The sequence below is a fragment of the Hibiscus syriacus genome, unplaced genomic scaffold (genome assembly GCF_006381635.1).
Source record: "Hibiscus syriacus cultivar Baekdansim isolate YM2019G1 unplaced genomic scaffold, ASM638163v2 tig00111587_pilon, whole genome shotgun sequence".
NCBI lineage: Eukaryota > Viridiplantae > Streptophyta > Magnoliopsida > Malvales > Malvaceae > Hibiscus > Hibiscus syriacus.
This window is the reverse complement of record NW_024063129.1, coordinates 162,707-176,641: the sequence shown is the minus strand read 5'-3', so window position 1 is coordinate 176,641 and position 13,935 is coordinate 162,707. Positions and strand designations below refer to the sequence as shown.

General features: G+C 32.5%; 1 protein-coding gene across 1 annotated transcript; it reads right to left on the bottom strand.

The window, feature by feature from the left end:
- Window positions 1–1,126: 1,126 nt before the first annotated feature.
- LOC120165685 (B3 domain-containing protein At2g36080-like) lies at window positions 1,127–2,515 on the bottom strand. Its single transcript, XM_039175152.1, has 2 exons — window positions 1,870–2,515; window positions 1,127–1,445 (listed from the first exon to the last, which is right to left on the bottom strand). The coding sequence occupies exons 1-2, from the start codon at window positions 2,399–2,401 to the stop codon at window positions 1,270–1,272; spliced, it is 708 nt and encodes a 235-aa protein (XP_039031083.1). The 5' UTR covers window positions 2,402–2,515; the 3' UTR covers window positions 1,127–1,269.
- Between the last annotated feature and the right edge of the window lie 11,420 nt (window positions 2,516–13,935).

Here is a 13,935-nt window from a genome sequence, read left to right as displayed (position 1 = left end):
AGCAATGAGAATGACTAAGGTGGTCAAAATACGATAACATCAAAATGAAAAACACAAGATAGGGGGAGAGCATGTTGATGCCTGGTGTATTCAAGAACCGTTAGATATTTGTAAATGTTCAATTTATTTTTTTATTGATTTAAATATTTTCATTAGTATTTTGGATAGAAAATTAAGTATTCATTATTCAAAATACATGTTATAGATAGTAAATTTATTAAATATTCAAGTTTATTTTTTTCTTTTTAAATTTTATTGAGTATAAATACTACAATAATAATCATATTAATTGAATTAAAATTTGATCATTAATAATAATATTTAAATTTTATACAAAAAAAAATAAAATAAATTTAAATTTAAAATGATTTTATAAATTTATTTTTTACAAAATTTATAGATATAATAAACCACCTATCATTTCTAACCACTACCGCATTCTGGTTGTTAAGTAAACTTGAAAACGAAAACGTCCCCTGGTTGGACATTTTGCTTAAATCACCGCCCTTGCATAGGGCAGTTTGTCTAAATAATTTTCAGTACTCTTTTGAACTTCCAAGTCGGTGGATATCACATCACGTGATTTTCTCATCTTTATCCTGTAATCATTTAAAAAATGGAACAAGTCATGTAAACAAAATTGCATTGTAATCATCAATGCCTTTGATGGAGCAGCTATTTTTGCAGCAATTTTAGAATTACGTGCCCAACTGTTATAACTACACCACCCCTTGTTGATTCTCAATTATTTGGACGGCATTTTAATCATTGCCAATCTCTTTAATTTCAGCCCAACAATATTTTGACTTGGATTTTTGAAATTAGTTGGACCCAAATAAACCACGTCGCAACTTTTGGGATTAGGCCACGTGGTAACTAGTCGACCTCATTAATTATGCTTTTGTTAATCTGTCCCATTAGAAGCAGCAGCACCTAACCAAACACAATATTTGACTTTACTAATTTATTAACATTCTTAATTAATTAATCTAAGCTTGTAGCAGTGACTCACTGATGATGGTGAAATAGCCCGATAATGAATCTAAAAACATGTTTGAAAGTGAATATATATAATAAAATTTTCTAATAGAATTCACAAACATAAAATTTTAGGATAGACCCTCTAAATACAATATATAACTAACTGAAAAAAAGAAATCAGATTTAAAAGCAGAGACGTGCACGTTTCCAAATAGATGTAAATTCCCCACTGAAATAGCCTATGAGAATATGTGCATTGCTTACCCAGTTGCCGTCCAATCTTTAAGTTTAGGACTGAGAGTAAAACAGGTGGGTGGTCGGACCCCGACTCAACACCGATGAGCTTTCCGACGTGGATGGTTCGGAGACATCAAGGTGGCACTCAACGTCGACGTCCACCCCGAATAGCCGTAGCAGCCTCTTTGGCTTCCCACCACCTCCTCCTCCATTTTGAATCATGCTTCCTGTAAATATATTTAACACAGCAAACACATGCTCCAATGTTATCAATAATCCCACCCATCATGATACAATCATTAAGTCTATACATATCATTGAATAATTAATTGAAATATATAACTAACGAATTAAAATATATTTGATAAACTATGATATTCCAATACCCTTCTGAATAATTTTTTCTAATTCAATTAATATATATATATACATATATATATTCAAAGAAACTCATCCAAAAACAAATTCCAGAAAACAACCGTATAGAAGCACATTGCTCCCATATAGTTGGAATGTGTCTCTCACACTCCAATGTGTGAATGAGTTCCAAGTTAAAAATAATCCCAAATTTATAAAATAAAAATCAGTATCTATTCATTAAAAATAAAGGGGAAAAATAAGAGTTTACGATATGACAATAATTTAATATACCTGCATGAAGACGGTCGGATTGGTATGGCACATTAGCCCCAAGGCCTTGAATGTGCCCAAGATAAGGATGGACGTGAGATAATCCCCACCGCTCATCCCCACCGGCTTTTCCGCCATACTCCGTTGCCGCCACCTCCGGAGCACCGCGCCTCCTCCACCCTATAAACAACCTACTACAATCCAGACGGTGTCGTTGAAACAAAACAATATCACCAGCATCGAGTTTATTCTCTTTGACATATCTGCTCCAGCCTTTGGTCAACACGTAGCTCTGGCTGCTGTTCCAGTACGAGTAACGGAAACTCCAACACTTGCTCCACTCGTCTTCGAAACTCATAAGCAATCCACCCGAGTCACCTCCGAGTGGAAAGTACTTCTCCGCCTGCTGCTTGGGGATAACGAGCCGGTTCAGCTTCCCGACGTCGCTGGGGGTTAAGGGTTTCTCGAACATCGGCTCCCTTTCATCGTCAGGGTTTGGGGTTTTTTCAGGGTAGAAATGAGATGACCATAGGGAGCTTTGTGTTGGTTCCATTGAAGACCCTTTTTCTTCTTGGTTTGAGAGATGATGTTGACGTTGTTTGGTTGTTTTGAGAGAAATCGAGAATATGGGTTATTTAGTACTAAGAGAGACTGTGTCTGTAGAGACTATTTGAGGCAGCTAAAACATATGGCAATCACTGACATATGAAAAAAAAATTATATTCCGGGAGACTAAAAAAATTCTGAAAATAAAATTTAATATATTTTCAGAATTTTTTTATTCATTGATAATATACATATACCTCTAGACGTATTTAGGGATGCACATGGATCTTGTCGTGTCAGATTTTTTGTCCATCCGACTCAATCCAAAAATTATAAATCCTCAACTCAACTCGAAAAATATACATTTCTACTTGACCCAAACTCGATCATATTTTTTGAGATAAAATCTGAACCCGACCTAAAATAATATATTATCAAAAATTATTATTTTTATTCAATAAAAATAGGGATTTAATTGAAATAAAATAATATATATATGAGTATTATTGAAATTATCCCTAAATATATAAGAAAAAATAATTTTTTCGGGTCAGGTATTTTTCACCTTAAACTCGAACTCGACCCGAATAAAACCTATTTTTTTTAAAATAATCGACCCGATCAGGTCGAGTCGGGTCGAAACTTGTCGAATTCATGTCTCATACCCATCCCTAGATATAGTTGTTAAAACCCAAAACTATTGAGATGCATTCTCTTTATCTTACATTTTTCATTTATGCATTTTAATTTCATACAATTTAGCAAATACAAGAGATATTTTTGCAAGACTTTTTACTTGATATACTCTCATTGTATAAATCTGTACATGGAAAATTATTACACACTCCTCTTTACAATTTATAATAAAACGACAATTAAATTTTGAATAATTGATTAAATTTTTAACATTTAATATCGCATATTTCATTAACATTATATAATTTAAATATAATACTGGGGGGAGATATATAATTGGGTGAGTTTGAAAGCCCCATGTTACTAAACAATACATTGGCAAGCAAATCAAAAGGGTTGGGGGCCAACAAACCTGACGCACAATATGGAAGATTAGGGTTTGGCAGTCGACCAAGCAACAGGTGGCCAAGATCTTTGATAATCGGGGCGCACATGTTTCATCCTTTTTTTTATTCTCTGTCACTAATAATAATAATAACAATAATAATAATAATAATAATAATAATAATAATAATAATAATAATAGTAGTAGGAGGAGGAGGAGGAGGCTATGTAATTTCAAACAGTAAAAATATCTCTTATCTAATTATCTTTCATAGGAAGCCTGACGGATAATATACGAATAGGGATGTTCAAACGGTTAATCTGGTCACCAATCGAATCGAATTATTATTAATCGAATTAATTGAACTTGTTTCTTTAACCGTTAACAAAATTGATTTTTTTAAAAAAATATTAATCGAACCGAATAAAGTTCAATTATTTCGGCCAGTTAATCGAATTGACCAAAAAAAATTATAATTTTTTATAATTAGATTAATTTAAATATAATAGATGTATATTTTTTATTTGAGTTAAAAATTAATTAGGTATTGGTAATTTAATGAGTCTAGTGTGATTAAAAAAATAATGGGTATTAATTTTTAATGGGTTTGAACTTAAAATATATTTATAATATATATTATTTAATAATTTTGGTTAATTAACCAATTTTGATTCGAATTAATAGTTAAACAAATATTGAAAAAAGTATTAACCGTTTCCCGATTGAACTAATTATGTGGCCAACCAAATTAATCGAACTAATTCGATTCGGTAGGTTAATTCGGTATATGAACATGCTTGTTAGGTTTATAGTCGGTGAGATATAAATAGGATAGAGCCAAAATTAAATAGCAGGGCAGAAATACTAGACTATTTAAGAAAAATATAAAGACTTATTAGGTATTTAAACTCGAAATTCAGCATGAACCAAACAACCTTAGTGATTAAGGGATTTTTGTTATCCTTGAGGTCCAGAGTTCAAGCATGTATTTAGGGGTATGAGCATCCATTGTCAAATAGTTGAAAGTCTTTGTACATATATTACCTTGTATTTATCCTAAATTTAAAAAAAAAAACCTCAAAACTCAAAAGACATCTTCTAATTGTCTAATATTTAAACTTACAATGACTTAAATTGTAATTAGACAAAAAAATTAGAGAACACTGACTTATCATTCTTTAGTTCGACCCCTGCTTGATTAAATATTTAAATTTTTTTTATATTTTTAAATTAAAATATTTATTTTTACATGAACTAAAATACTATTAAACTAAAATTATATCAAATATATAAATTTTAACAGGAGACGTGCTCCTTGGGCCGTAAGGGAGCTCCAACCCTAGATATAAAGAGAAATAGTACATATCAGTGGCTAAAACAACTTCAAAAGATAATAGTAATTATTCAAATACATAATTGAATAAAAATTTTGAGATTTAATTATTTTTTAAAATGAATGAACTCTTAATCCAAAAATTAATAAATCAATTTAAGTCTTTCAACAAATAATTTAGTTTTAACTCTAAAATTTATAAATTTATGTCAGTTCCCTTAACACAATTTTTGACTTCACTCTCGAATATATTATATATATTATAAGGAAAACAAATAATATAAATCAACAACACCTGTATTTATATGAGTGCATAAAATAGCATTATTGATGCTTGGCCATTCATAGTTTTAAAACAAAGGAGCAATCAAAGGATATGGGGCAAAAAATCACAAGATCCCTTGCCTTTCCAATGAAAAATAATATAGAAATTAGGAATAAGATTACTTGTCTCGTGTTCCAATCCTCTCCTCTCATTTCAATCACTCTCCCATTATATATAAATTTAGTCGGAGCACAAATAATATAAAAATAAACAAATTATTAAAGTATTGCTTGATGTAGCAAATAATATAAAACATGACAACATAAATGGATATCTTAAATTTTAGGGTAAGCTGCATATTCAGTACCTAAACTATTATTTTTGTTCTGTTTTGGCAATGAAACTTTATTTTTTTCAAATTATACCTCATGTTTAGTTTAGGTTTCAATTTGGTATCCACAGTTAAAAAATTAATAGAATTGCTGGCATGATATATTTTCTATTTTTCCAATGATGATATTGCATTACCTTACGGTGACATGTTAATATCACCATTAAGTTTTTAACAACGGGTACCAAAATAAAATATAAACTAAACGTTAAGTATGATTTTGAAAAGAAATAAAATTTTGGTACCAAAATAGAACAAAAATAATAGTTTAGGTACTATGTAACACCTTAATTCGGTCTAACCTGAAGATAATACAGTTAAAGCATTACACGGACCACCGAAGTGGCTAACCAAAAAATTTTCTTCAAAACATTTGTAAAGCATCAACAAATCATTCAACATCGTATGAAATAAAACATCATAAGTTAAGGTTTACAAAATACGGGAAGCTCCGATATGTACAAAATACAAATATTGAGTTTCAAATCAAAACAGAGTTATGACTTGAATTAATACAAGGTCCACATATATACATGCTCTCTAAAAGACTCAAGTCATACTTTGAAGACAACTGATCTGGAATGTATATGTGCAATAGGCTCCTCGTCAATTCTCTATTGACCTGCGCGCGTAAATAAATTTTGAACGCTGAGCTCACAAGCTCAGTGCTACGATAATAACTATGCAATACTACATACATTCATTACATGAACATGCTGTTGTGTAAAGTCATGGGTATGCAAAAGTATATAAACAAACATAAGATAGACCTAGTGGTATGGTCGGAGAAATTTTCTACATCTCGGGACAACACACTAGCCTACCTTGAACACTCGAGGGTATCAGGGTAAGAATCAAAATTTACACGCATCAGAAGCTTACATCCCTAGCCCATATATAGGCTCTCAAGCATTGGGCACAATCTAGAATTTGACGTGTATTGGATATGTACCCGACCAACTTACTCCGTCGAGTATTGAGGCGTCCACATCTAGCTGGAAAATGAAATGCCTAATGCAGTAACAGACTATATTCGGATATTACATCATGAATGATTCGTCATACAACTAAAGAGACTTCGGTGTCGATACCCGCCTTGAGTATCAATACCGAAAATAGCTTCAATGTTTTGGAAAAAACTTAGGTATAGATACTCTTATTGGAGTATCGATACTCCCATGGGAGGGTATCGATATTACTCGAGTATCAATACTAAAAATGGCTTCAATGTTTTGAAAAATACCTCATTATCGACACTTTACCCTTGGTATCGATACTCTCATGAGTATCAATACAAAAATGGCTACTGGAATCCTTTAAGTGCCCCCGGTATCGATAGCACCCTATGTGTATAAAAAACGAACCAACAATATCGATACTCCTTGGACAAGTATCGATACTCCCTTCCCAAAACACACTCATTTTACACTAATCGATAAACAATATTGGTATTGTTCTTCCAATACCGATACTCTGCCCAAAAATACCCTATTTTGGGTACGAAAATGTGGCCTAACTTCACCTATTCGTCCTACTAAGGCAAATAAACGTTATTTAAGTCTTATTTGAGGTTTTAGGTGTTAAAAGGAGTCACATTTCATGCTAAAAAATCAAGCGTGAAATTTACCATGAATTACTCATACATGCTTCATGAACTTAACTAATCATTTATGCACATATAATGATCTACATGTGGTATGAACAAGTTAGAAACATGTTATCTTGGTGCTAAGCTACTGGAAAACGTCCTCAAATCACCCAAGGACTAGTTTCTCCTTGCCCCTTACCTTAAAGCTTTCTCATTTCTATTTCACTAATCGAGACAAGGGACAATGAGTTGTTAACTCATTTTGTAACTTACGATAATGCAAGAAACAAATCCTTAAACTCATATCTCTTAAAAACAAACTAGAATTCTCAGGTTCCATAAACCTCCCCTAAACTCATGTTTGGCTACCACAACCAAAACTTGCAAAGGAGGGGTTGAATTGAAGCTTAGAGGGAGGATATTATTGTTCATACCTTGGAAATTTCAGAGGATGCTTAGAGTTCTTACAGTTTTAAACTTTTCTTTGTACTTGGAGAGGATGAGAAAGATTGTAACACCCCCAACCCGTATCCGACCCGAATACGAATCTGAGGTGTCACATTGACTTTTCAAAGCTTTGACTCTTGAAAAAATTCAAGGAAAATTTAAAACTTTCATTAAAATAAAAGCGGTTTATTTACATTACCACTTCAAAACATTACACATCGATCAGAGCGTATATACTATATGACTCTATTTAAATGCCAACACATATAAAATATAAACCAACATACTACGTTAGGTGCTTCTGATCTGATCTTCAAATGAGGATATGTTGTTCTGTTGTTCCCAAGACCGGTCTTCTTGCTTTTCGGTACCTACGTGTAAATCCCTTACACGCTAAGTCACAAACTTAGTGAGGCATACTAAAATATAAAATACACTTATAACAGTCACATTATATGCATACTATATTCCATATCATCCAACCTTATTTCATTTCATCATTTCAGACAAAATCATCTCAAATTACATATCAATAAATAAATACATATGCGTAGATCATTATTAATCTCCTTATTAATTCATATGCTACGTGATTCAAAGAAAGCAATGGTAACATGATAAAATACAATCATACAAACTCTTTTCATATCTTTTATAGGCCCATGTACATTGCTGAGAACTTAAGGTATGCGAGTACATTGAGGTTGTGCACTATGCTGTCACCACAGCTTGTATGGGGTCCCACTAGGGGCATGTGAAAGTTGTCCTGAATGACCTATGTATATCCCGAAGGATCTCTGTATGTCTCAAAAGACCTATGAACCCTCGACTCTTGGCATGCCAACTATACCTATGGTTCTCACATCACATAACATGGGTATTTTTATTGTATTTATCATTTATTTCTATCACATAAGCACAAACTTATAGCTCTTTATCACACATCATGTAATACTCTTATAGAGTTCCATGTTTCCTTATAATATATTTCATTTCACATGTTCTTATTTTCATATGATTACATAGTTCATATCACTTAGTCTTCTCATATGCACATATCACATTCATATTTCATAGTCATATAAGTTCATAAATTTATATACATATCTATATTATGTAACATTCACTATAACATATAAACACATATGCAGATAATCATCCATCTCATATTCTACCACACAAGCATTTGAGTACATTCTTATGTAAACATATATAACTTACACACATTTAATCTAAACTATAATATATGCATGTTCATACTATTATACTATGACATTTACCTCGGAAATAGACTAATCACAAGTCTTATGTCCATTACCTTATACTTATATTATGCACTCACCTTAGCCTTGCTTGCTTTGATTTGATCCTAATCCCTCGATTGTTCCGGAACAGTATTACGCTCTAAATCTACATAGTAATACATTGATACATATCAGTATACTAATTAATATATTCTAAATTATGACTCCTTAGGCTAAAAATAAAGCTATTTTCATCTTTTAATGAAGGTATGCATCGATGCACTAAACCATGTATCGATGCATCCCTTGACGGGTGGATCGATGCACTATCTATGCATCGGTACATAAATCCCATTCGATGTTTGTATTTTAAGGGGGTGCATCGATGCACTACTTGTGCATCAATACACTGATGGCATTTGATGTTTTTATTTTAAAAGAGTGCATCGATAAACTTCATGTGCATCGATACACCTTGAACAATTTCTGGGATTTTACCCTTGATGCATCGGTACACATTGAATGTATACCGATTCACTCTGCCCAAAATTCACTTCTTAAACTCGAAAACTCATCTATTTTAGTTTAAATCCTTCATGTTTCATCCCCCTTTTTTATTCTTAACTCCAGTACACATACTTAAAACAATATATACTCATTTATTTCATCTTAAACCTCATAATCCTATCCTCCTCATGAAATTCAAGAATTTCACCAACTTTGCAACATGATTTAATTCCACTTTTAACACTTCGTTTGTCTTAACTAAATTGAGGACAAGTCAAATTTAGCCTCCATTATAGCTTATTAACTCACCATCAAAATTTCACTTAAAAACTCCTTAACTTTAATTCCTCCTAATACCTCTATTCTTTGTTTTAATGCTAGCTTAAGCCTTCCTTAGGCTTAAGTATCACTTAAGAATCATAAACCCAACTTAAATTCATTGAATAATTAATTGTCTAGAAAACTCACCTTATCAAGCTTGAGCTCACGGTTGGAAGAGGATGAAGAAGAGAACTCTAGAAAGCTTCATTTTCTCCTTCAATCCCACGTATAACCCATATATATCCCCACTTAACAAATATATTTCCATCAAATTACCATTTTACCCTTCCATAATTCCTTCTAATATTTAAATCCTACACAACAAATTTTCCTGTGAGTCCCCAAACTTTCAATTTATCTACTTTGACCAATAAATTCTAAAATATTTCAATTTAGTCACTAACCCAATATTGAGGATGTTACAAATCTCCCCTCCTTTAAGAAAATTCGTCCTCGAATTTTCATTTTACTATTAGATTAAACTATTGTCTACCCGTCTCATATTCATATTCACATATTACCTCTTCAATTAATCTCGAGTTATCATAACCTGACTTTCATTGCCTTTATTTTATACATCCATATCATTTGCAACACAACAGACTTATCCTTCACTATCTGAACCGAGAGAAACATTCTTTCAATTATATTTTAACTTCATTAATACATATAACTAAATTATTATCTTTTTATCTATAAAATTTACTCTCCATCATAATTGGTGAAAACATATATTTTTAAAACCAAACAACCTTTCCACAATACTATCTATCATTTCCTTACTTCCTTATCAAACCTATAATTCACACTTTACACTCTTTTCCAATTAATTTCTTTATATCCTTTTAATTCTTCATAAACCACCATCTTCTTATCTCATAAATCATATCCTTTTCCTTATGCATTCATAATCATTTCATATCACTTATATTTATCTTTAAATAATATTCCACATCGTATTTCCATAATTCTGATATTTAACACTACTTGCACAACCTCATTCCTTGTAAAATCATTATTCAATCAAAACATATTTATCCCTCATAACATATATCTTCCAACACTGATATTTTCAATCCGTCTAAGCTGATTAGTTGTATCTCTTCCTAATTTACAATCATCATTTTCATACTAACTATATAACTAGTCCATCTCCAATATTATTTCCAATCCCTTGAAAAATAACTTTATTGGATTAACAAAGAATTTAATTCCCTGAATCCAAATGGAACACCTTCCACATATCTTGTTTACTTGAGCACTGTGCCCTACTAAATTTGTCACTTTAATATTACTACAAATGACTTTATCTAAATTCTCAATTCTCTCACCCATTCACTACTCATTTATAGATATGCAACTCGGATCAACCAATATCATAATGCATTTACTGTACAATAGAAAACAAATACCTGCTACTATCTCTGGGTCATCACAGTCCTCATAGATCTTGAGATTATATACTCTAGCAGTGGAACGTATTTCCTGTTGAGTAGAAGATTCTGCCTGATTCCTTCCTCTACCTCTACCGCGTCCTCTCTGAGACATCGACGAAGATCGCTCTGACTGTATAGGCTCTCCAGCCCTCAACGGACAATCCTTCATGTAATGCCCTGTTTCTCCACATCAGAAACAGGCTCCAGTGACCACTCTACACAATCCACTATGGCTTCTTCCACAAATCTGACATTGTATAATTTGACTTTGTTGTGCTCGCTTATCACCAGACCTTCCAGACTGTGTTTGTCTAACTCTCATTTGATTTGATTCTTTAACGGATGATGCCATCGATTCTGACAGTGCTTGAGATCGAAAACCTGAATCTCTACCTTTCTTGGGTGGTACCATGCTCGATGAAACCCCAGTTCTTTTAGAAGATTGATCTCTCTGCTCCTCAAACCGTTCATTCTGAGCTCTTTCAAGAGATTTCGCACGATTTATTACCTCTTGAAACGAGGACAAATTTAACACGATTAACATCTCTTTTAATCTCGGGCACAAGCCCTTTACAAACCAATCACACGCATCTTTCTCGGTTGGAATCAACTCAGTTGCAAAATGACTTAACTTGTTAAACTCGCACTCATACTCATACACAGTACGATTCATCTACTTCAAATTTAAAAATTCTTGCTTCATTTTCCTGAAGAATTGATCTCCTATATAGTTGTGCTTAAATTCTTCCAAAAACAAATACCAAGTTATCTGATCACTTGGCATCCTAAAAGTGACATCCGTCCACCAAATTCTCGCTTGCCCATGTAGCAATGAGACTACTCTGTTTAACTTTTCCATATCAGAACAATAAAGTCCTTCGAGTATGATTTTCACATCGTTAAGCCAAAGGTTCGCAACATACTTATTACTCAGATCAGATCAGAAGTTATCACTACTATGTTGGCATGTACATATCTAAAGACACTCTAGACTCAGGTTTATGCCTAGAATCAGCTAAACCGTAGCTCTGATACCATTAAATGTAACACCTCAACCTGAATACGAATCTGAGGTGTCACATTAACTTTTCAAAGCTTTGACTCTTGAAAAAATTCAAGGAAAATTTAAAACTTTCATTAAAATAAAAACGATTTATTTACATTACCACTTCAAAACATTACACCTCGATCAGAGCGTATATACTATATGAATCTATTTACATGCCAACACATATAAAATATAAACCAACATACTACGTCAGGTGCTTCTCTTCTGATCTTCAAATGAGGATATGTTGTTCTGCTGTTCCCAAGACCGGTCTTCTTGCTTTTCGGTACCTACGTGTAAATCACTTACACGCTAAGTCACAGACTTAGTGAGGCATACTAAAATATATAATACACTTATAACGGTCACATTATATGCATACTATATTCCATCATATCATCCAACCTCATTTCATTTCATCCTTTCAGACAAAATCATCTCAAATTACATATCAATAAATAAATACATATGCGTAGATTATTATTAATCTCCTTATTAATTCATATGCATACATGATTCAAAGCAAGCAATGGTAACATGATAAAATACAATCATACAAACTCTTTTCATATCTTTTATAGGCCCATGTACATTGCTGATAACTTAAGGTATGCGAGTACATTGAGGTTGTGCACTATGCTGTCACCACAGCTCGTATGGGGTCCCAGTAGGGGCATGTGAAAGTTGTCTCGAATGACCTATGTATATACCGAAGGATCTCTATATGTCTCGAAAGACCTATGAACCCTCAACTCTTGGCATGCCAACTGTACCTATGGTTCTCACATCACATAACATGGGCATTGTTATTGTATTTATCATTTATTTATATCACATAAGCACATACTTATAGCTCTTTATCACGCATCATGTAATACTCTTATAGAGTTCCCTGTTTCCTTATCATATATTTCATTTCACATGTTCTTATTTTCATATGATTACGTAGTTCATATCACTTAGTCTTCTCCATATGCACATATCACATTCATATTTCATAGTCATATAAGTTCATAAATTTATATACATATCTATATTATGTAACATTCACTATAACATATAAACATATATGCAATAATCATCCATCTCATATTCTACCACACAAGCATTTGAGTAAATTCTTATGTAAGCATATATAACTTACACATATTTAATCTAAACTATAATATATGCATGTTCATATTATTATACTATGACATTATCTCAGAAATAGACTTATCACAAGTCTTATTTCCATTACCTTATACTTATATTATGCACTCACCTTAGCCTTGCTTGCTTTGATTTGATCCTAATCCCTCGATTGTTCCAGAACAGTATTACGCTCTAAATCTACATAGTAATACATTGATACATATCAGTATACTAATTAATATATTCTAAACTATCACTCCTTAGGCTAAAAAGAAAGCTATTTTCATCTTTTAATAATGTATGCATCGATGCACTACACCATGTATCGATGCATCCCTTGATGGGTGCATCGATGCACTATCTATGCATCGGTACATAAATCCCATTTAATGTTTGTATTTTAAGGGGGTGCATCGATGCACTACTTGTGCATCGATACAGTGATGGCATTCGATGTTTTTATTTTAAAGGAGTGCATCGATACACTTCATGTGCATCGATACACCTTGAACAATTTCTGGGATTTTACCCTTGATGCATCGGTACACATCTTCTTGAACCCAAAAATTCATCCATTTTAGTTTAAATCCTTCAAGTTTCATCCCTTTTTTTATTCCTAACTCCAGTACACATACTTAAAACAATCTATACTCATTTATTTCATCTTAAACCTCAAAATCTATCCTCCTCATAAAATTCAAGAATTTCACCAACTTTGCAACATGATTTAATTCTACTTTTAACACTTTGTTTGTCTTAAATAGATTGAGGACAAGTCAAATTTAGCCTCCATTATAGCTTATTAA

What these genes read in the sequence shown, in the direction of transcription:
- LOC120165685 (XM_039175152.1), bottom strand. Translation starts at nt 2,401, where the DNA reads ATGGAACCAACACAAAGCTCCCTATGGTCATCTCATTTCTACCCTGAA. An exon ending in ATCCGACCGTCTTCATGCAG is followed by an intron (nt 1,446 to 1,869) that starts GTATATTAAATT and finishes ATATATTTACAG; the next exon opens with GAAGCATGATTCAAAATGGA.